The sequence below is a fragment of the Cynocephalus volans genome, chromosome 7 (assembly GCF_027409185.1).
Source record: "Cynocephalus volans isolate mCynVol1 chromosome 7, mCynVol1.pri, whole genome shotgun sequence".
Taxonomy (NCBI): Eukaryota; Metazoa; Chordata; class Mammalia; order Dermoptera; family Cynocephalidae; genus Cynocephalus; species Cynocephalus volans.
The window spans coordinates 144,439,521-144,465,922 of NC_084466.1; the positions used below are offsets into that span (position 1 = coordinate 144,439,521).

The following is a 26,402-nucleotide window of genomic DNA, read 5'->3' on the forward strand; positions in this document are numbered from 1 at the left end:
CGATACCTTTGGAAAACATCATTTCAAGAGATTTATCAACCCATATTGGTGGGAGAGTTCATAATTGGCTATCCTGGGATGTCTCAGGCCCCTGCTAGAGGCAGGAGGGTATGATGAGGGCCTCTGGGTGGGAGTCCCCTTCATCCCTTTTCTCCTGGCCAAGATATAAATACATTTGGGTCCTGGGGAAAGAGCTGGAGAAATGCTCAGTCCCAAGGGAATTCCTTTGGCAGAACCTGCATGAGGGAAGGAAGTTGCCACACCCCTGGGGAGCACACCACCTTGCTCTACCTGGCCCATCAGCAGCCCTCCAACACATGCACCCACACACACAGACCCCCAAAGTCTTCCTCTCCTGCTTGCAAAAGCCCAAGCATTCCTTGTACCTCTGATCTCTTCTAGAGCATGCTGCATATTCGGCCTTATTCTAGCTACTAGATGCCCGTCTTGTGTCGCCTACAGGGCTATAAGCCCCTTGAGGGCTGGGACCCCCTCTTGCTCATTGTGGCGGCTTGTACGCAGGAGTCATTCAAAAACTACAGATCTTATGGAACTGGAATTGAAGACAACAGCAAGGTAATTTAAAGACCAACCTTCATTAATTGTTCTTCTTGAAGCTGACGGCGTCTCAGAAGTTCCTCCTCATCTTCCTCTCTGCCGCTAGATCTGCGTCTCATGTCAGTTCCTAATTCCACAGCAAAGACAACTTCTCACATCAGCCCCACGACAAGGGAATCTTAATGGACTAGTCCATCTGCGTTCAATTTGTTAGGCTGGCAAGGTCAGCAGTGGTCTTTAACATTTTTAAGTGAGCAACACAAGGGAAAATAAATGCCCACCGCCAATTTGGTAGTACAGGCTGGTGTCTCAAGGAAAACGGGCCCCCTGTGATAAGCCAGTTCAATGCATGATGCAAGTAAGGCACGGATTTTGGCTTGCCAGCAAGTGGTCCGCTCAGTTAGAACTGGGTTTGCCATTGCGACCGAGTCTAAGTGATCCCGTTAACCACGGTCAGAGCCCACCATAGTAAGTGGCAAGGGCATCTCCAGTTGTTATTCTGATGTCCCTGAGGTCAATTTTAAAAGAGAGAAATCCAAATTTATCTACATACTGACAAATAGGTAAGATAGTTGCTCTGTTGTAACAAGTTTTAAAATCTTGCAGTTTTCTTTTTTTCTGAATGTTTAGACTTTTCATAATACTATCACTCTGTCTTCTACCCTTAGTACATTTATTAAAAAGCATGCCTGTTAAATTTCTTTCAGGGATAGGTCTCTGTTTCCTTTTTCTCATCATTTGAAAAACGGTCACAGAAGTGTTTTATACTAATAGGTAAATACAAACAGTGTTAATACAGCTAAAGAGATACTTACTTTGGAACAATATAGTAAATTGTGTACAATTTTTAAGCTTCCTGAAAAAGGGGAGACAGGGACTGGAAAGGAGGAATCTGTCTGAATAGTTGGAAGATTAAGATAATTATTGTTTTTCCCAAATTGCCTGGATTAATCTGGCTGTGGGAGGAAACAGGAAAGTTTGCTAATCTAATAAAAATAAACTTCAACTAACAGTCCTAGTTTTCACCATTTTGATTAATGGACCAGATAGTTTCCTCATTGTGGAACCCAAAGGAACTTTAAACTACTTAGCGATGATAGTTTGAACAATATAAATTTAATTCTCTCTCTGCCTAAAAGTTTAGCTGCTTTGGGGTCCCCACTAAGCAACATAACTGAACTAGGACTCTCACGGGCCCCAAGAACTTCCTAAAGGGCATAAATTGGAAGAGAAAAGCTGATAATTCAGTATTAGTTCTTAAAATTATAAACGTCAATGGGAATTTTCTCCTTAGTTTATACGAATAAAACTTAATAGACACAAGTATGCAAAGATTAGATAAATCTCATCATGATAATGCATAGAATACTTGTGAATCATGAACCAAGGAAGTGGATTTTCCTTCGGCTCTTTCAAAAAACATCAGTTACTTTAAAATCCACTTATGTTGCCTGTAAAAGTTATTACAAAAATAACTTAATAAAAAATAGCATGAAGAAGATTAGAACATTTTGGAAAATTGAAGGCCTTTCGGTTGTCAACAGAAATGTGATAAGATAGTCATATCTTCTAAGAGCTGACTTGCTCAATTTTCAGTATCAGCTTCTGAGTTTCCTAATACCTCTTTTTAAGGCCCAGTGATTTCACTACTGATGAAACAGTAAAGACACAGACAATTCCAAAGCATAAAGCAAAGAATGAAACAGCTCGAATATGACATTTTAGCACAGAATTCATGGAAATGATAGATGTAAAATCACATAACTTCACACAAGTAATATTTCAGAACACCCTGTAAGAGCCCTCCTTAGTAATGGAGAACATGATCTCACAAGAAAAGTGAGAGTGCTTCAGTGTTAAGATTAAATTGTTAAGAAAACTGTAACTACAACCCAGAAATAGTCTAAAACAAACTTATCCGGAAGAAGTTAGGCTACTATAGACACTTGGAAAATTCACCCACTAACCTCTAATTATATAGAACAATGCTCTTGCCATGAGGCTTTGACTCAACTCTGTTCAAGAGAGTTACTGATTTTGCAGTAATAACTATGCAAACCATCAGTTTTAGACCAGTTCTGGGTCTCAGTGGGTTTGGTGAGAGCAAGGCTCTGGTAGATATGTTTTTGTAACTTTTAAGCATTTTGCATACATGTTAATACCACATTAGTTTTTTTCACTGTTCTACCTTTTGCTCTTGCTTATACTTTTCTTAACAATCTTTTCTTGCATATTTTTAAGCATTTCATTTTGAGCTCTCCTAGCAATTTGTCCAATTTGACTTAGCTGCAACAGTTGCATACCTATGGCGGCAAGTGAGGGGGGACCAGGCCATTGGTCCGTCTCAATCTTTGGTATCTCGCTGGGGTCTGGAGCCTGGGCTGCTGGGAACTTGGAAAACTTGATGATATCCTCTGAAGACTTGCTCTGGGCTGCCAAAGCAGCTGCATCTAGGTGGGAATCAGGGGTTGCTTAGCTATCGGTCTGTAAGGCAGTGGTGGTACAACCCCATTTACATAGTTTTCTTGTTACCTGGCAAAAGTTTCAATTCCAGAAAATTCTGTTTATCACCATTATCAATAGCTCAGTCAACTCAGTGATGCTGAGTGACAACTCATTTTCCTTACTTTATGTCAGAAACAAAGCTTCATCCTATATCTGTTTGACATCTGAAAAACCTTGCTCTGGTGCTGTGCTATCCAATACTAGCTACATGCGGCTATTTAAATCTAAATGAATAAAATTAAATAAAAAAAAAAAACGAAAATTCAGTTCCTCAGTTGCAATAGCCATATTTCAAGTGTTCAGTTTTCACATGTGTTTAGTGGTTTCTGTATTGACAGAACAGACACAGAACATTTCCATCATCACAGAAAGTTCCATTGGACAATATCCTCCAAGCGTAATTAGGAATTTGAATTAGTAATTTGAAATAAAAGGGCTAAGTTAAAAGTATGACACTGTCATTTGATTGTAGTTGTTAATCATTATAGGGTTGGCTGGTTTTGTATCTTTGGGCAAGAAACCACATATATTGGTCCAGTTCATTTCCATTCTTATATACTACATATGTGACCTTGAGTCTTATGAGAAACGGAAATTAAAAAAATCCACTTTCAGCTTGCAGGAATTTAGTATTGTGTCTTATGTTTGCCATACCCACACATTGTTTTGCTCAAGGGTCTGTACATACAAATGAGTCATCCAACTTTAAGACAACAAAAGCCAAACTAGCAGCAACATTAGTTCACAACATTCTTAATGGCTTTGCTTAAAGGCATTGTCACCAGCTTAGAGCCCAAATCTAATCACAGAGATGGAGCAAAATGAACTAGATTAAATAGTCAGTCTCTACTTCCAGCTAATTTTGCAAACTGACCTGGGATGTTATGAAAAACTTCAAAGTATATTTATAATGCCTTAAATTAAAAAAAAAGTTTTTCTCCTGGACTCACATATTTTTAAATCTGGAAATAACCTTTTGAATCATCAAATCCAGTTCCCCTTTTCTTCTAGTAATCTTCTGAGTCTCAAGTTTGCTTAAATGAGTTGACCAAAGTCACCTCATAATAAGGGGTAAAGTCTTGGCCAGGCATGGAACAGCTTTTCTCTGAATCTCTAACCTTATGAGAAAAAAATTTCAGCCTGAAAAACATTACATACTAAGTCTACCCTTCTTAAAGATGGACAAAACATGTTAGCACATGAAAGATTGAGAAGTTCTGCATTACAAAAAAAAAAAAAAGTGACTTTATTTAAGCCTAGCATTTCCCAAATGCATCAGGGCACAGACACCAGTTTTGGGTATAACATCTACGTCTCTGGCTTGGACATCTACGTCTCTGGCTTGGAACAGCTGCTTTGCAGAACATTCTTTGGAACTGCTGCTCTGGCCATGCTACCCTTAATTAACCACAACAGACTGAAAGTAGAGACTTCAGTCAAAGTAAATATCACAGAAAGAAGCCAATTAATCTCTTCCAAACAAATAATCTAACATTATCCAATCTCTTTAAACCTTAATTATTTTTGTCTAGAGAGTCAGGGCATAGAGATGTTAGTATTTTTTAAAGTCTCTAAGTTAATAAATCGAACTCTAGAAATCTTATTCTTAAATTTAAAAGAAGCATGACTTCAAACAGTACTTACGCATTAGAATTGGTGAAGTCAGTAGTTAAACATTCACATGTTAATGGGTGTGTGGGAAGACATTAAACCATAAAAACAAAAACAAAACAAAACCAATGTTAACAAACTTAAAAAGCAAGCACATGGTGTGAAACTTAAGGGAAAAAAAAAAAAAAGATGAGAAAAAAACCTATAGGTCTAGAACCATTACAATACATACTTTGTTTTTTCCTAAAATTTTGGCCTAAACTTTTTTCTTTGTGCATTTTCAACTTCGTTTGCTTTTCATGTCATCTCAATTCCTAAGGACTCGCTAATGTCAACTGCATTCCAAAGGCAGCCTTCAAATTTCCAGGTACAATTTCTATATTATTTTCTAAAATCATCTGAAGACCAGTTTCGGCTTTCTATCTATTCACAAAGATTTATACAGATAAATCTAATAACAGTGAAAGAAAATATGATTTACATAAGGTAAGTAATTTCCTGGGTTAAAAACATCTGTATTCCCAGAAAAGGAAAACACAATTATAAATCCACTTTTATGATTCTTAGTTTGCAGGAATTTCAGAGACAAACTGATTTAACTCACTGGTTTTTACAGATGAGAAAATTGAGGCACAAAGAGATTTTGTCCATGAATGTCACAGAGCCACTTGGGTAGAAAGTGGGACCAGGGCCACAACCTTTGTCTCTGCTGTGTCCTGTCCACTCTACTATGCAGATATCTATCTACACACCCTGTAAGAAACTGGGGAACTGGACAGTCAAGTTGATAAAGGCTTCGTCAAATTAATTTTTCTAGGTGGCTGGTTTTCACTTAGTTTTAATTAGTCAAACTAATTGCAAGCTCATCAAAATTATCTTAGAGCTTGGTTAAAGCATTTGATGGTCCAAAAAAATAATTTAAAAAGTCTCGTCAGGATGTTTGTAAGTTGTGTGCCCAGTACCCCCGCCTTCTCTGTGAATGGAATGATACATGGTTTGATGGGCTCAGAAACAGGCTAGAAAGCTTCCTAATCAAGCTAAGTGTTCTCCATCCAGGAAAATCAATTTCACAATATTTGCATCTTAGACCATAAAGGCATTAATACGCTGGACGCCCTGATTTGATTCTCAAAAGCAGCAGCAGATAAGCCTTTCAGAGGACAGCAAAGAGAAGGTCGGATGACTCTGCTACTTAAAAGCTACGCGGAGGAAAGCAGGTTTTACCATGCTGCTTGTAGATGGGTGGTTTTCGGTAAATGTTGATCCCTTGATCTGTGGAAATGAAAAGCAAAGATGTGTGATTATGGGAACCAGGTCAGCGATGGGAAACACAGAACCACCAAGGGCAAACCACACTGAAGTCTCTTGAGCAAAACGAACCCAGAAGGTTAACTTTTGTATTACAAAGACTAAGTATATTGGAAGAAAAGATTACAGAAATGAGAGTTACTACAGACAAGTGATATGGAAGGCTTTGTAACACGTCTTACAATATATAGAGATGCAACTAATTCATGAGCCATTTATTTCAAATACACACTTCACTGAAAGTGGGATTAAAACAGGAGGAGATGCAAGCAGTGGAGGCACTGTGATGGTGAAGAAGACGTAACCAGTTTGGGGACAATCCCCAAATTGCTACTGTCTAGAAATTGAGCTCCCAGTAGATACCAGTGGCTCAATTTACTTTTCAGTTAATGAGTGGAACAGTGGAAAGCAATGTAGAAAAATTAAGAGTATTTTTTTAAAACATAGAAACACTTTTATGTACAAGGCTAGCCCAGTGTGCTGATGGGATGTTCAACAAAAATCCTAATTTCTACAGGAAAGAGAGAAAGAGAGAGAGAAAGAGAGAGAGAGAGAGAGAGAGAGAGAAACAGATGCTAGATATAATTCATATATTTATATTGGACCCCTTTTAATTATGCCACCATTTCACTGCAAATACTCAGGAAACTTCAAAAGGTTTCTGTTTCCCCAGAATCTTGGGCACTATACCTTGGTGGGGGCATCTTTCATGTAAAAAATCCCAAATGTAGAACACTGATTTTCAAGATTCAATAAAACTTTTTCAAAAGGGCAGTCCTAGTTTAGTGGTACAAATCTCATAGAACTTTCCTCTGTTTTATTAGGGAAGTTTGGAGTACAAAAGAACAAAAACTATTATAGCTTTCAAATATGTTCATTAATGTAATAGGTAATTTATTAAACCACCTTCAGTAGCTAAAAGAAGCAAAACAATGTACTTTTGATGGAAAAATAATATTCATGACCTCCAATGGCCAATCCGGCCCTTACAAATTGAGCTGACTCTAAATATTAAGATATCAATGGGTTTGGATTTTTCCAGTTTCTGATGGCAAATTGCTATTTGTACTGTGACAGCAAATGCTTGTGGCTACTACAGCAAAGCTTGCAGCACCAAGCCTAAATTGCAAGATGTCTTTGTGGGCTCTGGAAGTGGACAGTCTGTCACATACTACAGAAAGACCACCCAACTGACCCAATTTTACACCTGTCTGAAAAGTTCATGGAAAGAATCTCCACACTGGAGACAAACAAGAAACATAAAAAGTATTCTCAGGTGACTGTGGTTCAATCTTTATGATGAGAAGATAGCTAGATTTGCCATTGTGATAATTAATCAATGACACCCAACCACAGAGTGATTTCTTAGAAGTGATATCTTTAGTAATGTAAAAGTAAAATTAAAATTTTAGTAAAAAGCACAAAAAAACAACTCAATCTCTCTCCTTTATCCTCTGCCTCCCAGGTGCTTAAAAATTTTTTTGAGAAAACTTAGACCTTCACTCCTGGCATCTCACACAAAAAACTTTGGAAAGGCCCTCTCGGTCAGATCCTGCAATTTAGGATTTGCCAACTGTGTGCATCCTAATTAGAAGAGCATGAGTGATGGAGATGAGACGAGGATACGAGGCTACATTCTACACTGTGACAGGACACCAAGACATGGACTGTGTCAGCTCCTACCTGGAACATGGAAATGTTTGGGGGCCTGAGCGTAAGTCGGAGTTAGAGGGCGGCTGTCTGGCCGGTAAGGGAGAGGGGAATTCCGGCCGCTGGACGGCTCATTGCCTCCAATGAGAAGAATGGAAAAAACAAAATGAGAGGAGAGAAGCAATAAAAAAAACCCCAAGCAAGCGTAATACAAATTCAAAACCACAGACCGGAAGGAGGTACATTACAAAGGAGACACAAAAGAAAAAAACTCGATTTATTGATTTGGCTCACAAAGGTGATACCAGGTTTTGTTTTCCAAAAGAGAGAGTTGAGTTCAAGTGGAACTAGGTTGAAAGCAGCTAGAGGTAAGATGCGGCATTCCAATGGCATGCGGTTGACGGCTGCGAGCCAGCGGCAAACCCGTTAGATGGAAAGTACATTAGGAGAAATGGAAAGTCACTTGCTAATGATTCAGGATCAGCTGTCAGGGGGTTAAATTCCAAGCATGTAAAGGGGTGGGCTAGGCAAACCCAATCATTTCCAGGCATGATGGCAGAGGCTGGCAATGATAATATATTCTCTGAACTGAAGGCTAAGTCTGGCAACCTGTGGGGTCACCCAGTCCTTCCCCTTAGGAATACAAAGTGCCTTCATTGTAGCATATGTTTCTGTCTTCCTCACTTTGAAATACACAAGACAGAGTCAGACCCCTTTCTGCCAGGTACTTTGGGGCCACTTATACCTCTCCCACCTTTCCCTTAGAAGGTGAGGCGCCACCCAGGCTAATGATTCAATTACTAAAACATTTACTGAGCACCTTCTATGGCTGGGCACTGAGTTACTACCGATGATGAGTACGTGAGTGAGATATAGTCCCTGCCCTCAAAGGGCTCAGAGACTACCTGAGGAGATAGACTCAGAGGAATAAGAAAAATACTACAAGACTCAGACGAAGGTGCCATTGATTCTACAGGAAAGATATAGAGGGAGGATGTTAAGACTTAAGCATCAAAGAGTAAGCTCTCCAGGTAGCTGGGTGGGCAGAGTGAGAGGACCCAGATCCCAGAGGGCTTGGAACATCTTGAGAAGGGAGGGTGTGGAAGGGCCGTGGTGTGTGGGAGCCACAGGACTGGCCACTGTGGCTGGACAATGCGGTACTCTCTTGGAAGAGAGAACGGGGATGAGGCTGGAAAGGGGAGCAAGGGCTTGGCTGTAAAAGCCTTAGTGCCACCAAAGCCACCATCACTACCCCTTCTGGCCGGGAGAACTGCAGGGATGACCTGAAGCTTGTCAAATTGGAAAGAGATGTACCTATATTGTCCTCCAACCCCAGGTCTGGGCAAACATCTTGTCCCAACAAAGCATACACCAGGAGATGAGGAATGTATCAAAACTTAATGAATAAGTAATGCTAATTAAATTACTTTTACTGTTGAGTTATAAGAGTTCTTAATGTATTTGGCTACAAGTCCCTTATCAGATATATGATTTGGAAATATTTTTTTTCCATTCTAGTAGGTTGTCTTTTCACTTTCTTGATTTTTTTTTGTGCTTCCTTAAAGCACAAAAGTTTTTAATTTTGATAAAGTCCAAATTATGTATCTATTAATGCTAATAATTTTAAATAAATCATAGATCATCAGAAAACAGAGCTCTAGCCAGTTTATTCAAGTCAAACTGTCCTAAATCTGGCCAGCAAAGTATAAAAGATGTCAATTGCTAGAGTTTTAAAATATGTTGAATAGAGTTTTAATTTCTCGATCTGTTTATTTTTAGGTAACCAGAGTATAGATCTGTACCAAATCAGCAGTAAGATATTCTAAATATGGGGCCTGAATTTGTTACTGGGTCAAATTTATAGACTTAAGGCTTTTGGTTATGGTGTTCTGAAACCTTTCTCTTTTCTCCTCAAGAGTCAGTTTAGCATCCAATTCCCAATATGTTATAATGTTGACTTTATTATTTAAATCAGTTATTAGCTTCCAACAATTATAAAGCTTCACCCTAAACTACTCCTCTATTAGAAAGCAAACTTACAAAAATGTGATCTCCTTTTCTATTACTCTCCCGAAGAGAAAGAACTAGCTCATGTCTGAAAAAATGAGAATAAAAAACACAGGTAGAAGCAAGCAGGAAAAGAAAGACCATGGTTTGCATTTAGAAGGAAACAGTTTTGTGAAGCTATGGATGAGTCAGAACTCAGTCTCACTCATCTTCACCCCTGCTCAGCGTATTGCCCGGTCAGGAGTAAGCGCTTAATAAATGTGTGTGAATGAATGACTGAAAATAGGCCAATTAAGTACTTCCACAGCTATTTACTGGTCTAATAGCAAACCTCCTTAGGAAATACTACTGCAGGATTAACCATCCCCTTTCTCTGATCTCTTAATTAAAGGAAGCCAGATGCTAGTACACAGCAATGGGATCACAATAGCAGCCCCTTTATAATTCTCCCATTAGAGTTGATCCTTCGCAACTCCAATTTAATTGTTTTACTTTAAACCAACGAACATTAGAAATTACTAACAAGAGCAATCCATATTTGAAAAATGGAATAATTATTGTGGTCTTTTTTCAAAAGAAGGTCTAGAGCGTCTCAACTTTCCTGCATTATTTTAGCTTCTCATTTGAAGACTCTCCCTGGATATCCTGAGTGCTGGTTGCTGCTGCTTCTGAACCTTCACTGATCCTTCACCTCTAACCCTACTGTCTTTGTAGAACATCAGGCATATCAGGGGATTGTTCTCACACGTTTTGGCTATGATACTCAATCAGATAAACCTCCATTAAATTTGTTTTGATGATTTCTGCCAGTGTCATGCACACACAAAAATACCCACATATGCAGGACACAAAGGTTTAAGGTTATTAGAATTAGACATTTGTCCAAATCCTAAAATCTTTCCATCAATAAGATCCTCTGCTGGCAAGTGGCAATAGAAGCCATCACTTCTTGGATAGTGTGGAAGACTCTCAAAGACTATGGAGTAACTGTCTGAATTCCCAGTGAGTGAATTCTGGCTGAATGCTGACAGCAGTTGGGTGTAGTTCTTTATCTGGCTGTGTATGTTCAGCAACCATTGACTTCTCTAGTTGCAAAAACAAACAAACAAAAAAACAAAAGAACAACCCACTAGTAAATTCAAGTCCTTGCAAACAGATTTAACTCTGTAATCACTTAAAACTTCCCACAGAACAGTTTAAAACAGCTGGTAAAGAGAGACTTGGCCATCTCAGTGATTCTGCACAATATGATGTTCATGCACCACAGTGGCTCACTGGGGGAAGAGATGATGTTGCTATGTGCCAAATTCTCAGCCCTTGAAATACCAAAGGCATGAAAAATTTTTGGCATTTTTTAAAGAAAAAAGACAAATTCTGAAGATGAGGCCTCTTTCCCTTTTCTAACTTAAACACCCTACTTTTAAATGATAAAACCTTCAACCCTACCCTGGCGGGAAACAACTGATAGGGCCCTAAGTTCATTTTGTGCTTAGTTTATTTCTTAGGCAAAGTAATGTACGAGGCACCAGATGAAATAGCACATTGGAAAAGTGTTGTTATTATCATTATTGTCATTACCATCATCATCTATCAGCCTGGAATAAGATACAGTTTGAAAATAATGTACTAGTAAATATATCATACGATAGTGCATATATCACATTCCTTTAAACAAGTCCTTGGATTGTGCTACTTTAAGTTCCTAGTAAACTTAGCTATTGTGGTGAGAAGCTACTATATTTATATTTATACATTTATATTTATTTTGTGGCCTTCATTTTTAGCTCCTTCCCTATCAACCTAATAAGCCAATGTTTTAGTCTCTGGGAGAGCATTCACTTGCAGGATTCTCACTGTTCTTCACGAATTCAGATACTCTGCCCTGACTTTCATTCTTTTTGGTACCATGAGAGCCTGAGTGACTAATTCTAAAACAAGTGAACAGAAATGGGGGTGCATGATGCTGCTGTGGGAGCCTGCTAGAGCACTGCCTAGTTCTCTGGACTCTGAAATACTTATATTCCAAAATATAAATGAATATCTTGAGAGGACCTTAAGATAAGTTGGTAGTATCTAGAATTTTGTGACAAAGTTTCCCGATCGTTGGTTCTTTCCTAAAACTTCAATAAGAGTTATGGTTTCCTTCAGCAAGTGTCAAATACATATCTGCATCACAGCGACTCATATTTATGACAAAACAGGGAAGATTTCTTTCAAAGAGACTTAATCTATGCAGCCATCCTGCTCACATACTGAATTTATACGTCATGGACACAGAGTGTAATATCTAGCAGTATTTCAAAGGGGAAGGAAGAGAAACTGCGCAAATACTGCACAAAGCCCAAAACAAAGTAAAAACGTAAAAAGGTAAAAATGGTTTTTCCAGATCTCTAGGCACAAAGCTGTCCAAATGGCCCAACAATGACATACTAATATAGAATGTGGCTGCAAGGAAGGTCGGAGAACAAGAATAAAACCACGCCCGAGAACGACATGGACATTACAGAAAATGGATGGAGAAGCCAAAGAAGCGGACAGACAGCCTGTGAGCTGCATCTGAGCTTTACATCCATGCAGGCATCGTGAGCTCAGTGAGCCCTGGGGATCTGGGCCACATGCACCAGAAGCAAGGACCAGGAAGTGGGCTTGGGCAATGGGAGGCCAGGCTTCTGGCTGCCAAAGTGGCAAGGGCCCCCTTTGCTTCTAGCTGCACATACCTGAGATGAACATCCTACCTTGGGTCAAGCTCCCCAGCTCACATTCATTTTAAAAAATAACTCCCTGAAGGTCATAAGACAAGCTCTGAGTTAAAAAGTTAACGTGCAAAAGGTGGGCCATGGAAAACCCTGGGAGATGTTGCCCCATTTTAAAGATATCTTGGGCATGCTTCTTGAGTGGCTATGAGTTCTGTTCTTGCTGAAATTTCCAAGTGCTGGAGAGGTCTTCTGTGTAAGTAAATACATGTTTTCCAAATGAACTAAGAAGTAAATCCTTGGAGAATCAGCATTTAGCCATTCAAATATATTAGGCTTTCAAAGCAATATCTTTAATATACAATTCTCCATACTTTGTTTTTTTAGGTTAGCAAAAAGCATATCTGATTTAAAAACTAAGCATATACAGTTATGTACATTGTATTTTGTATGTCAAGCATGTAGACTATTTCATAGGAATGAACTATAGCCCAGTAAAAAGAAAATGGGAGACTACTAAATAGTTTTTAAGTTTGGGTCATGCTAATTCCTCTTAATACTTTTTATAATTTAAACCCATAACATGTGACTGAGTCAAAAACTTCAAATTCAGACCAAAACCAGAAAATAAAAAGTACATCTACATTTTAAATAAAGCATCTTTTAGGCACACAGAAGTACCATAATTTTCGTAACCATTTGATACTGCTATTGAAAAGTAAACACTTGCTAATTTTGTAATTTAAATGACCTAAAGTAGGTCCTTGTTTCAGCCTCAATAACAATGCATTTTCTGGTTAAAAAGAGGTGGAAAATAAAGGTTTGCTTTAAAAGTCGTACTTTACGCATACTTTTACGGAAACACGTGCATCTCATATGAAGGGGCACTTCTAGGAAGGAGCAAGCCTGGGGTCTAGGCCAGGTGCTGCCACTTGCCAGCTGGGAGCCCTTGGCCATTACTTAACTGGGGTCTCTGCTTCCTGATCTGCCCACTGGGCCTACTTCACAGGAATGCTGTGCAGACCGAACAAAACAATGCCATCAAATGTGCTGTAAAAGCGCCATACTGACCCAGGTGAACCACACATAAGGCCACTTCACCTAACACACCCTGGTGACCTAGAAGTCTCATCCTTCCCAGTTCATACATGTGGCAAGTGACATGCAAAAGGATAAATAACCCAAGGCCACACAGCTAGCAAGTGACAGGGATCATATTTAAAACCAAGATTCTAGTGTGCACGGGATTTCCATCTCTCCGCGTGGCTACTCACAGACAGGAGGTATTGTTAGTCATTGATATTTTGTGATGTGTTATTGGCACAAACTTTGTATAACTTTACAGGGCCCATGACTTTTTTCTTTCTACAAAAGGTCTCTCTCTGAAAGATGAAACATATAATAACCAAATGAGGGAGTTTACATTTTAATGAATGAAAAATGTATTTTCTCTTGAATATTAGAATTAACCAAAATCTTAATTTGGCCAAGGGCTGTGATATTAAAGTCTCTTTAAAATGTATACCTTAAGTTTTCTTTTTTCAATAATTTATGGTTTTATAAACATTCTTAAGTATTATCTTGACATTTAGATAATATATATTTTTCCCAAATATTAATTAGAAATAATAAGTAATCTGCCAAAGTGCTATGCTTACCAAAAAATTTGCTAATGGCAATGATGTATGTCTTCAAAAGCATGTCAGCAATGTTATTTTCAAAGCACAGAAAATGCTGAAATAGCAAATTTATACGATAACTGCATAGTCATTATGCAGTAAATCTACACTGTAGGACTCAGTTGCTCAAATCTCCAAGTGAGCAAAAAGAAAAAGGCTTGGGCAGACAGCGGCAGCTCAGTAAACTGGAACAACATTCAGGCTACTCAACAGATGCGTTCGTGATGGGAGAGCTTGGAACACATGGTTAGAATCCTTTGGGCTTGTTTTAAGACCCATGATAACATCTGTGCTTGCCGCCGCCTCCTTCCTTCAGCTATTTTTGTTGGTTAATTTGGATCAAATCAAGACTATGGAAAAAGTTAGCATCCCCCTGGGAGCTCATGCTTATTTTAAATTATGGCTGCTTCATAGCCTCTTCGGGGCTCTTGGCTTCCCGACACATGGAGAACCCCATCTGAGAAGCACTACATATGCAAAGCAACAGTGACAAACAGAGGGAGCGAGGCAGAAATGTGGGGTGGGAACAGAAAACAGAGGCCACGACTCCCTTCTCCATCATGTAGAGATTAGAGCAGATCAAAAGGAGACTACTCAGAGTTGGCCCAAAGAGAGAAATTTAAGCTATGCTGCCATAGATCTTTTTAGGCTGCCCAAACATGTTAATATAGTTAAATGGCTTATGACTGTTAAGCAATTTTTGGACATTTGTTACTCAGTACTGTTGTTTTGCTGAGACATTGCATGTCACTAAACTCAGGAAAATAACCCAATGATATATTATATTTTGCTTTTGACACATGCAAAAACAAAATGGTAATATATCTTTTCTGAGTGGTGGATAGTCAACATTATGGTCTTAAACATACTTCCTGTTTTTTCAGCTAGAGCCCTTAGAAATGACATATTTCTCCTAATGAGAGATGCCATGCCAGTTCTAAGACAACTGTCAGGTGTAGTCATGACACACGCAGGCATGCTAAGAGGTCCAAAGCTTGGCGCTAACTCTTGGAGATACACCTTATTAGCCTTGCCAGGGTGCTAATAAATCTCCACTAAGCAGGGTGCTGGCTGGAGAAGCCTGCCTCCTTACCTTTGATATGGGGAATGAAGTGGTGTCGGAAGGGGGGGTTGGGGCGGGAGTCGCTGTGGGTGGAGCTGAGGCTGCTGGTGCGCAGGTAGGACAACCTCTGCACACCAGGAGACAAAAGCTCTGTGCAGCAAGGAGTCAGGGGTAGGGCAAGGTGGAAACAGAAAAGAAGAACAGAAATTAACACAGGAGCAGGGAAAGCGTCATTGTTCCAAGGGGGGGGGGGAACAGAACGTTAATCAGGAGTCTGAAAAAGGAGGAAGGAAAAAGGGTTAAGATGCACCTGCTAAGGGTTAGGCAAAGTAGAAAGAATTTGCAAATAGTTTCAGGTGGATACAGAGTCACTCTCTGAGAATAAATGGCTTTGGTGAGAAGGAATGGTCATTAGGACATTCTCTGTAGGACGATGCCAGCTACTGTTGAGCCAGTACCGAGCATATCATTTAGACTCAATAATAGCTATTTTTAAAAAAGCACCTGACAAAATAGAACCCTCTGAAATGTGTGTTAAAAAAAAATAATCATGTCAAGAAACTTGAAAAGACGTACTTTTATGTAAGTCATATATTTTCTTAAGCTGCAAACTTACCCCCCACCCCGGAATTTTAATTTTATTTTGCCTATGCAGGAGGACAACCTGTGTTCCCTGGGTGGCAGAGTTACACACGATCCTGAGAATTGTGCAGTGGTAGTGCTGGGGACTGGAAACTCGGTGATCTCAGAGGAAGGACAGACCATTAAAATGAAACGCAGACCCAGGGGATTTAAACCATCATCTGGCACCTAGAACTTATGGAGTGGATACTTTGGGGTGTTCTATACAGATCTCAAGTATACTATTAGAAGGGTGGGCCTCGAAAAAATAACTATAAAGCCTAACAATCGGCATCATGCATGTATATATTGTGAAAGGAGAGAAGGAAAATGCTCTAAAGTCTATTGGCATCAGAACCGTGATTGGAACAGATGAAAACTTGCACATGCTCAGTAAGGATGTGAGCTTGTGAGGCCAAAAGTGTTGCTGCCTGACCACTCCCTCACCATTCAGGGGTCTCTGGAACAACAATTTCCTGGAAACTCCATGCCACTCTGACAATGCCACAGCTGGGGTCTCAGTGACCTCAGCATATGACATAATGCAGGGTGGCAGCATAAAAGATTTCTCATCACCCAGATAGATAAGGGCTTAAATTGAGACCCATGTCCAGGGCATGAATCAAATGATTCCTTTGGTTTATTTCTCGTACATTTTATAAAATAAATCCCCTGATGAATGGGTTTGTTCTCATAAAACCCAATGCTTGCTCTCCAGAAGCAAGGAGCTTAAAATGAATTCTTCATAGATGTGTATCAGCACCACCAAGTCTGTTTAGAGGCCAAGATCTTCCTAGTGAATCTGTTTCTCAGGGAATCTTGGATGTGTGCTGGGATCTCCATTCTTCTACTACTGCACATGGGAGACACCTGCTAATAGCTATCCATACTAAATTCTCTATAGATAAAGGTCAGCTAAAGTCCATTTCTATGTGACATTCTTTACTGCAGTACATCCGGGTGTTTTTATGTTTTCCAAGTCTGACTTAAAAATCTTAGGGCTGGACGGGATCTTGAAGGTTGTCTACTATAACCCTGATGCTTCTTTCTGGAAGGTGCTTAACCAAGCATGCTTAGTAACAGTATGTGCCTGGATAAGGTAAACATAATATACTCATTAATAAATGGCTAATAATAAATTAAAGATGATGATTTGCCTAAAAAGCACATAAAAATATATTCTTTTGGAGATATTCATCTTAAGTCTCAAAGTGATGAGATTTTCGTTAAGTCTAATAAAAAAATATCCCTTGCTTCCAGTAGTTTACCATCCAAATGAAATTATTTAATAAATCATAATAAACATAGCCAGAAAATGACTGGTGTTTCAAGAAAAGATATAACACAAAATATAGAAATATACCAGTTTTCATTTTGTTCTAGGACAGAGGTAGAAATATTTAGCAGCCAGATTTTTCAAAACATTATCAATGGTGGTGAAAAAAAACTACATAGAGATTCAGCTTATTTTATTGAGTGAATCCTGGGAACAGTCGCCCTTACCAGGTCTGTGGAAATGCTGGGGAGAGCGCGACGTGGTTGGAGTGTAGCTGTGGCGGTTGTACACAGGGGAGCTGATGGAGCCCTGGCTGGTGGACCGGTGGATCACCCGATCCCGTGTGTCCTGGTACCCCTGCAGACAACGTTCCAGAAAGTGTGAGCACAGAACACATTCAGACTATTCATCATTTCCAAGCGAAACCAAGTTCCACAGACGTTGCTGAGGAACTATCATGTCTACCCGTTCATGTAAGTTTGGGGGGCCATATTTCCTAAATACGTATGCAAATGAGCATTTTGTGACAAATGCATTTTGTTCAAAACCTGCAGTATTTGCATTTCTTAAAATGCTAAGATGTAAAATTATAAACAATAGCGATAGAGCGCTGGGAAAAGAAGTAATAATTCCAATGACCACATTTATATTCTACATTTTAGTTTTACAAAGTGTGTTCACCAACATCAGATCTGCATACCAGTAAGGAAGGTAGACCACAGAGAATCACCACCTTTCCCCACTAAGGTAGAAACAAGGTTCCAGGCAGGTCAGAGGCCTGTGTGTAGGCGAGTAGCTAACACAGGCAGAGCCTAATCTCTAATCTCTTATTTTACCTCTTGTTCTGACCACCAACCCACATTGTCTATTACACTGGTTTTGTGACATTTTAAATTGATTCTCTTGGAGAACAAGGTGGTAGTTACTTTATGTTTCCTTTTTTTTTTTTTTTTTGTGACTGGGCCGGTTCGGGGATCCCAACCCTTGACCTTGGTGTTATCAAGTTGGTGGTAATTACATTAAAGACAGTAATTCTACTTCTCACCTTGCAAAACATATTCTAAGGAAATAATTTAAAAAGATCTTGAAAAGGAATAATTTATCTGAAGATTTTTATAATACCATCATTCATAAGGGCAAAAATTTGTATCACATGCTCAACAAATGGAGGAATAATTAAGAAATTACAATGTATCAACTCAATGAAATGTAACAGCACCACTAATATGTCCAAACCTAGAAAAGGATACATTATGAAGTAAGTCCCCAAAACCATACAAGCACAATATAAAACTGTCAAAAAAAAAAAAAAGAGGTGGAAGAGTACACAGAATATTTGACATTTTAGGAATTTGTTGTCCTATGAAGTTTCTACTAGCACAATAAAAAATATAAAGTTTGAAAGAGTAACCATAGCTTTGTGAAATATGAGAGCAAATGGCAAGGAAACTTTGGCTTCATCCTAGTTAACTATAACAATAAATAAAAACAACAGAACAAAAAATCCCCAAATGATGTCCTTTGACCTTACAACTGGTCAATAATAGAACTTAATTCTTTATAACTTCACTTATAAATTATCAGAATACTAATAGAAATGAATTATTCATAACACCCAATCACAAACCATGGAAATACTATGGAGTTGTCACCATCTCGAATTACAGAGAGTCATCAGTCCAGTTTTATAAAGAGTATCTAGAAAGTTGCTTGGCTTTAAGGCCAGACTATTGATTTTAGACTAAAAGGAGTAACTTCTCATGAAGATGGCTCTGCTTATAGAATACTATGACCAGTGTTGTCCATTTCAAATAATCCAGTATATTAGGATTGAGATCAATTAATTATAGATGAGGGACAAGTGGCTTCAGTCCCTGCAGATACTTTTCTACCACTTAGAGGCATAGGCTCAGATCAGTGTGAAGCCATTTTTACTCCATAGTATTCATTTTAAATATAATTTATTGCTATGTCTCATGGTCCTATTTTACACATAAGTAATCCCCGCATCCATCATAATCTCACATGCAATTTTTCTGTTCTTTTGTGTTATGTCCTTTTTCATATATTCCAGTCTAGGAAAGGTCCAAGCAAGTCAAATTCCACCCATTAAAATGGCCAAAAATGGTACTTACTTCTGCTGATGGAGTAGGAGACAAAGTCCTTGGAGACTAGAAGAATAAAAGAGAATTTAAAGTCATGATGTTTGTTAACTGTACCAGAATCAGTTGGAAACATTATCCAAAACACACATACCAGGGCCCCCATCTTGTGATTTGGTAAATCTGCAATGGGACTCAGATAGGCAAGTATACGTTGACAAGGTTCCTTGGAGATTCTGGTGCACATTTCTGCCTAAGAATCACGGGTTTAATAAATATGTTGTGATGCTTTAGGTGATTAAGCGAGACAAATTGGAACTATTTCCCTTACATTCTGAAACTATGCTCAGTTTATTACTATGAGTTACAGCATCTACTGAAACATAGGATTTTATAAACATGGTTGTTGACTAAATTGTAACCACAACAATCACTGTAAAATAGTCTGATGAAGGCTGGTTCGATACCACTGTGATGACCAGCGTGTGGCATCCTGCCCTGGCTGCCTCGCCAGCCTTGCCCCACCATTCACTCTCCAGCTTCCATCCTTCAAGGCACACAGGCTTTCTTGGGGCCATCAGCAAGCCAACCCTCTCTCTCCTCAGGGCCTTTGGAAGGAGACTTGCTGTCTCCTCTGTTGCCAGTGCTTCTCACCCAGACACCTGCAGGGCTCCCTCGCCATCTTCAGTGAGGTCTCTGCTCAAACCCCACTGTCACACGGCACCTTCTGTGACCCTCCTATTTAGGGCCTTTGGAAGGAGACTTGCTGTCTCCTCTGCTGCCAGTGCTTCTCACCCAGACACCTGCAGGGCTCCCTTGCCATCTTCAGTGAGGTCTCTGCTCAAACCCCACTGTCACACGGCACCTTCTGTGACCCTCCTAGTTAAAGTAGCAACACAGCCCCTGGCATGCTTGATCCTTATTTTGCTTCCCTTTTCCTCATAGCACTACCACCCTTTAGAATCATATCATATGTTTACTGTCTGCCACCCACATGTTGCTGCAAGCTTGACTCTGTTCCTTTCCAACTATGAGAGCAGCTCCTGGCACCAATTAGGTGCTCAACTAATATTTTCTGAATGAATGAAATGTTCACAATGAAAATGCAAAAAGCTTTCAAGCAGACATGATATGCAAACAGAGCATTCCAGAGAACATAGCCAGTAGTGAATTTCTCAGTTTTAGAATTTGCTCTTTTCCCCACATTTACAATTAGCTAGCAGACTCTCTTGCACTCCATGCTTTCTCCAGCCCCATGGTCTCATATGCAGCTACAGCCTGTCTCTGGAGTGTCTTAGCTCGGTGAGAATGGGCTCCTCATGGGCAGGAGCCAGGTCTGCTCCTGCTTTGATGGTGGGGTTCTGGATCTACCCTACTCAAGCTTTCTGAAGGCATGAACAGCCACACAGAACTTTAAGTGTACTCCTTTAGCATTTCTAAAATGGCAACACATGGATTTTATTTAAAAAGTGTTAATAACTAAGGAGATAAATAATACAATAGCTTGCAAAGTTTTCTAAGTTGCAAGATCCATGTGCTGGAGAAGAGTTCACTAATACATTTCATTTCTGATCCAAGGTGGCATCCTCTATGCATAGAAAAAAACAGTAACAGTGCTGCTTACCGGAGCAGCTAGCATTTTTGTTGACTGCTTGTTACATGCCCAAGTTCTGTTCTAATCTAGGCATCTCACTTAACCCCTACAGAAAACCTAGAAAGGAGGCACCATTATCCTCTAACTTGAGTTCACAGAACCAGAGACTGAAATCTGTAATTTTCCCAGAGTCATATGGTTAGTAAATATGAAATTCTGGTTTAAAAGGCACACTTTTTCTCTTCAAAGCCCAAACTCTCATGTGCTTGATGTTTTACTATCCCAGATGGAGCCACTGGGCAACACACACATGCACACATGCCCCACAATCCATAACACCATAAAAAAACTCAACTCCCCCTTGCTTATATGACTTGAACACTAGTAAATTCTCATCCCTTTCTCCAAGACCAGCCCCTAAATACTTTGTTCAGGAACCTCCCCTTGCCCTTTATCCCCTATGACGCTCTCTGGGGTTCAATAGCAACTAATAACCCAAGGCAATCAACCTGCATTTGAGAGCTGCCGTGGATGCAGCTACCGCTAACCAACCACTAGGTGGCAGTACGCGAAAATGGAAATCACAACTCCCAATGGACTGTTTCAACACAGAACTACACTCTAGAATAGAACCCAGATTCGAAAATAAATAAAAGGAACTATATGAGTATATAATTGCAAGTAAATATGAAATCATAAAGCAATGAATATTACTTATCATTAGTTTATATATAACACACACAAAATTAGAAAAAATTAAATGGAATCGTGTGTTGATGCTTTTTTTCCATCTAAGACCTCAAAGCACTGTGTGACACTACAGACTGTATACAGTCTGTTTTAACCTTGGTTGAATGGCTGATTTCAGCCCACAGCTTGAGTAACATCTCTCTGTGTGGACACGAATGAATCTATAGATGATTCCAATTAAAAATAAAAGGGAAAAAAATTAGAGTGAGTTGAATAGGCCAGGGGAAACAGACCAGAGCCCATGAGACCTGGGTAGGAGGTGACAGAAGGGAGCCCCCAGCCCCAGGATGAAACAGGAGAGGGGAGGAGCCCAAGAGGCAGACAGGCTCTGGTCCAGCAAGTGGCTGAGCATTAATAAGCCCCAAGAGGACAGGTAACAATGGCAGTAGCTGCCATTTGCTGAACATCTGCCACAAGTCAGGCCCTTGCTAATTGCTTTACATAGGTTAGTTTACTTAATCCTCTCTAACACCCTATGGAGGTGGGTTCTATCATTATTCCATCTGTTCTACAGATGAGGAAACGCGGATCAGAACGGTTGTCACATGTCTAAAGTCAGACAACCAGCACTTGGTGATTCCTGGGTTGAGCCCGGGCGGTTTGATTCTAGAACTCTGGCTCGTGCCACTGTGCCATGCTGCTGCCTCATCCTACTTTCTGTCTTCTGGCACATTCAGACTATCTTAAGATGCTGAAAACTGCAGCTACTAAAATTTAGGGAGTGTGTTCTACCCCTCATGATCCCAAGAATATACTTAAAGCTTATCTCAAGACCAAGACCCCCCAGAAGACCCTCCCTCTTTTATTTCCTCTGTCAGGCTCACAGAATCTCCCAACAACTTCAGCTTCCATCCCAGCACGTGGCTCCTTTAGCCAACACCCTGGTGCTGATGCTTAACCATCCTTCACTGTCTGTGTGCAGTTGGTGGGCCCTCCCACCTCTCTGTAACTTCCCTGAGGGCAGGAATCACATGATAGGTTTGTGAATAGCTCAAAGCACCTGATATAGAAATGTGCAAATAGTAGGCGATCAAAAGACTGTCTGATTTATTTTAATGTTAAACAGTAGTTTTTATATACACGACAAATAGGAAAGTAAATTTCTGTACAACTCGCAACCACTGGAACTGGAACTTATTACCTCTCCAAGGCTCTGTCTCTCCTGCTTGTCATCATAGCCCGAGGTGTAGAAAGGCTCATAGGTAATAAGATCTGGACGTTCAATATCATAAATCGCCTTGACCTTGGGAATAGCCGCTAAATCCTTATAATCCAGGATTTCATTGTCTACTTTTGCCTGGCAAAGTGAAACAAAAAGTAAAAAATTACTCTGCAGTCTCATTTCTTCAGGAAACTATTGTTAGTGTATTTCATGTCTTTTTAAAAAAGTGAAGACCTTAAAAACAAAAACCAAAACACCTTGCTTAGCGTGGTCATACTGTTTTATATCATATATTTACTATGTTTTTTTTTTAAATGTCACCAAAAGCTTAGGAAAAAGTCTGTATAGAATTCACTAAGTAGAGAAATGTGTAAACCTTAAGGATATTTTTCTGAATTTATTACAGAGAAGGAAAAAGCTCAAACAGATGGTCAAAAAATCCTCCCAGATGGCTAAAAACAAGAACTGCATATTTAATAAACTAAATATTTAAATATCTTTGTGGGAGAATTTAAGAACACTCAGTATCAGCATCATAAAATGTATAATTAATCCCCAAATATCTATGCACAAGTTAGGTGCAACAATTTGAGCCCTGCATCATATTACTGCATTTTATAGATCATCTACTTGGTCACTCCACTGATGGTCACATATGAATTTAATTATCTGAAGAAACACATGATTGAGAAGACTGATTTACAAGAATGAAAATCAGATCTCATCACACAAATAGAAATCATTTTGAATTAGCTTCTGTTTTGGATTATCCGTTCTACTATTACAATGCACTAACTCACCTGTCCCAGAAGTGTCACTTCCAGAAGTAGATACTTACATAGATAGTGTGACCTGGTGAGCCAGGGATACTGGAGCCTGGTCTAGAATAAATACTTTCAGAGGAAGTCCTGGTAGGCTGTAAAATAGATGGTGACTTGTAAGATTTTGGAGTCAAGAACCATCTGGGCCCCTAAGCTTAACTAAAAACTAAACCAGTTAAAAAGGAAAGATGTGTGACCTTTGTGAATAAGGGAAAATACAACCTAGCAGGAAAGATAAATGAAGACCAGCTGTTCAGGCCAGCTTCACAAATGCATCTGGGGGCCTGTCTTGGTCCCTTCCTCTTCCTTGCCCCCTACAAAAACTGGCTCTACCTTTGAGCACATCTCAAAGCTGCCTGTTTCTCTCCCTCTCCACTGCCACAATCCAGCCCAGGCACCAACCTGCACCCATCCAGACATGGTACTGGCCTCCCCTAAGGGCTTCCTGCTTTTACCCTCGCCTTCTTTGAATCCAGTTGGCACCCAGTAGGTCTTTTTAAAGAGAGAGCTTGTAAGACCATAATTTGGATCGTCACTATCCTGCTTTTCGCTTCAGTGTCCACTCAGAATAAAATCACAATTCCCATGCCCCCAGGATTTTGTCCTCTCCTTTCTCTCCTGCCTTGTCACTTGCTACCCGTCATCACTCACAGGACGAGGTGCACGGACCTGCCTCGACTTATCTTTGCTGCTCCCTCTGCCTGAAATGCTCCTACCCCCGATTTTACTTGGTTGATTCTTTTTCCTCCAATCTCGGCTTAAATTTCACCTCCTCCAAGAGGCCTTCCCTGATCTCCAGTCCAGAGTTGGTTCCCCTCGTTTTCTCTCATAGTGTCATTCTTATTTTTTCCTTCATGAATAAAATTTATAATTATAAACTTACTGGTTTCCTTGCATTATGTCTATTTCCCTCACTAACTTTAGTCAAGATCTCCATTCTCATAGTCTTTTTTCCACCACTGTATCGTGCACTTATGGATATATTTACATAAATACTTTTTCAGGGAATGAGTTAGAATTTATGATTTGTAAATAAATACTCAGTTTGCGGACAGCTGACTCATGTTAATTCCATGGTTTGAGCCTAAAGACACGGAGAGTCACTGAAATAAGGTTGCGGCTGGTCTCTGGAGAAGATAAAACACAACTTTGTGATATAAACTTGGAAAACCCTAAGAGCGAGTGGCAGTTCTATGAGCAGAGGGAGGCGTATGAACTGGCAATCAACTGCCTCTTACTTCTGCTTCGCATATACTGAGAAGTTCTGCAATGAAAACAAAAGGCCTAATCTTGGAAGACTTCCTCACCTCCGTTGCAGCTATTTACTAGAGAGGATAATTTGTAGTTCTATGATAGGAATAGGACCTTGTCCTCTTCAGTGCTGTTTCTACTGATATTTGACACCTTGAAGATGATCATAACTGAGCCAAAGAACTCCTGAAGACAGGGGTATGACCTCACTATGTAACTCATATCTGAAATAATGAAAGCAAACACTCCTGGCCAGTTCAAGTCAGGCAGTGATCAGACTCACTCTAAAAGTAAGGATTCCCTGGAGAACTGTGATCAATCATTCTTGGCCAGTGTCTCTGGGATCTTTGAGATACCAGGGTGGATGGAGGTAGGAGAAATCACACTGTGCTCAGGTGGAGGTGTGCTGAGCTCCTCCCCAATGCCTGTCATCCACAAGCACTTTCCTTCTGGAGTTACAATTTTCCAATCACAGGCAGTATTTCAACATGAGAGAATTCTACATCTGAATATGTAAGAAAAAAACCTCACATGCCATTACTCAAAAAGTGTTCAATTTCTAGATCCATCTCCTCATCAAAATATAAAAGTGGCATCAGAATGCAACCCTCCTTTAAAAAGAGATGCCACCCCTTAAAAAATGTGAGCCAATATCCATCTGTGTGATAATTATTAACTACAGATAGCCCTTAAGCTTTAAGTGGCCAGGATCTAATATTTGCCAAACTCAGTATCAAAACCTCTTATTTAGCAACACAAGAATATTAATAGCAGCCCATGTTTATTGGCGCACTTTCTAGATGGCAGGCCTGTGCTAGGCACTTCCCAGTCGTAATCTCATTTAATCTTCTCAATAACCCTAGGAGGTAGGTTCTGTTATTTTACAAGTGCTCCAAGCCACACAGGTAGGAAAGGGACAGAGTCAGGATTTGAACCCAGATACCCTAGGTCCGGAGCCCAAGCACTTAACCCCCGCACTAAATTCTTGCCTGTATTGTAAGGTATGATCATTCATTTCCCATCAACATGGCTATGGGACAAATACAGTGAAAGTAACAGAACAATACTGAGATCAGGTAGCAGAAAAGAATGCCTGCTAACTGAAACTATTTTTATTGCACTAGCTCTTTAAGAACTTGCAACAGCTCACTGTGTCGGGGTGGGGCAGGAGAGGGTTTGCAGCAGAACTGATTCTGACATCTTCAGTTACTGGGGTTGCTATGACAAGGGCTTGTTTTCATTAACAAGCATCCAGGACAACACGGCGTGAAGTGCCAAAGTACATGCTGGAGCTTTGGGGTCTCTCATATGTTACTCATCCCAGTTTCGGCCAAGAGTGTGCCTTTCCTGTAACGATGCACCTGGGGATGGCTCTGAAGTGCTCTTTTGCTCTTGTACTGCACGTGCTGATAGGGATAAGCTGAAGAGCATCACGAGCACATGTGGAAAAGGGTCTTTAATGTTCTCTCCCAGGGATGAAGAATCCATGGGAAAAAAGGTCTCTTGGCTGAACTAGCCTGTTTCCGTACAGTTCCTCCCTACGTTCCTTCTCTGAAGCATTTCTCTTGTCTATTTATACTGTTAATATTGTTGGGCTAATGGTTTAAAGAGTTATTCTACAATCTGAAGTTCTGTTGAGTCCCATTTGATTCTTTAAAGGTTTTCAGATCTGAATCACCTCCAATTTGCGTACACCTGCTCCCAAGTTCTCTGATTCCAGAACATTTTAGAAATTTATAGTCAGTAAGTTT

At 39.9% G+C, this 26,402-nt stretch overlaps 1 protein-coding gene across 1 annotated transcript in view; it reads right to left on the reverse strand.

Moving 5' to 3' along the window:
- The window catches only part of ABLIM1 (actin binding LIM protein 1), a 177,114-nt gene that overhangs the window by 12,758 nt on the left and 137,954 nt on the right, over nt 1–26,402 (reverse strand). Inside the window, exons 9-17 of the mRNA XM_063101647.1 lie at nt 23,418–23,495; nt 22,559–22,714; nt 19,107–19,142; nt 17,199–17,328; nt 15,105–15,224; nt 7,666–7,770; nt 5,899–5,946; nt 2,862–3,008; nt 594–685 (exon numbers count right to left, since the gene is read on the reverse strand). Coding sequence (XP_062957717.1) covers nt 594–685; nt 2,862–3,008; nt 5,899–5,946; nt 7,666–7,770; nt 15,105–15,224; nt 17,199–17,328; nt 19,107–19,142; nt 22,559–22,714; nt 23,418–23,495 — 912 coding nt within the window. The remainder of the gene's footprint in view (nt 1–593; nt 686–2,861; nt 3,009–5,898; nt 5,947–7,665; nt 7,771–15,104; nt 15,225–17,198; nt 17,329–19,106; nt 19,143–22,558; nt 22,715–23,417; nt 23,496–26,402) is intronic.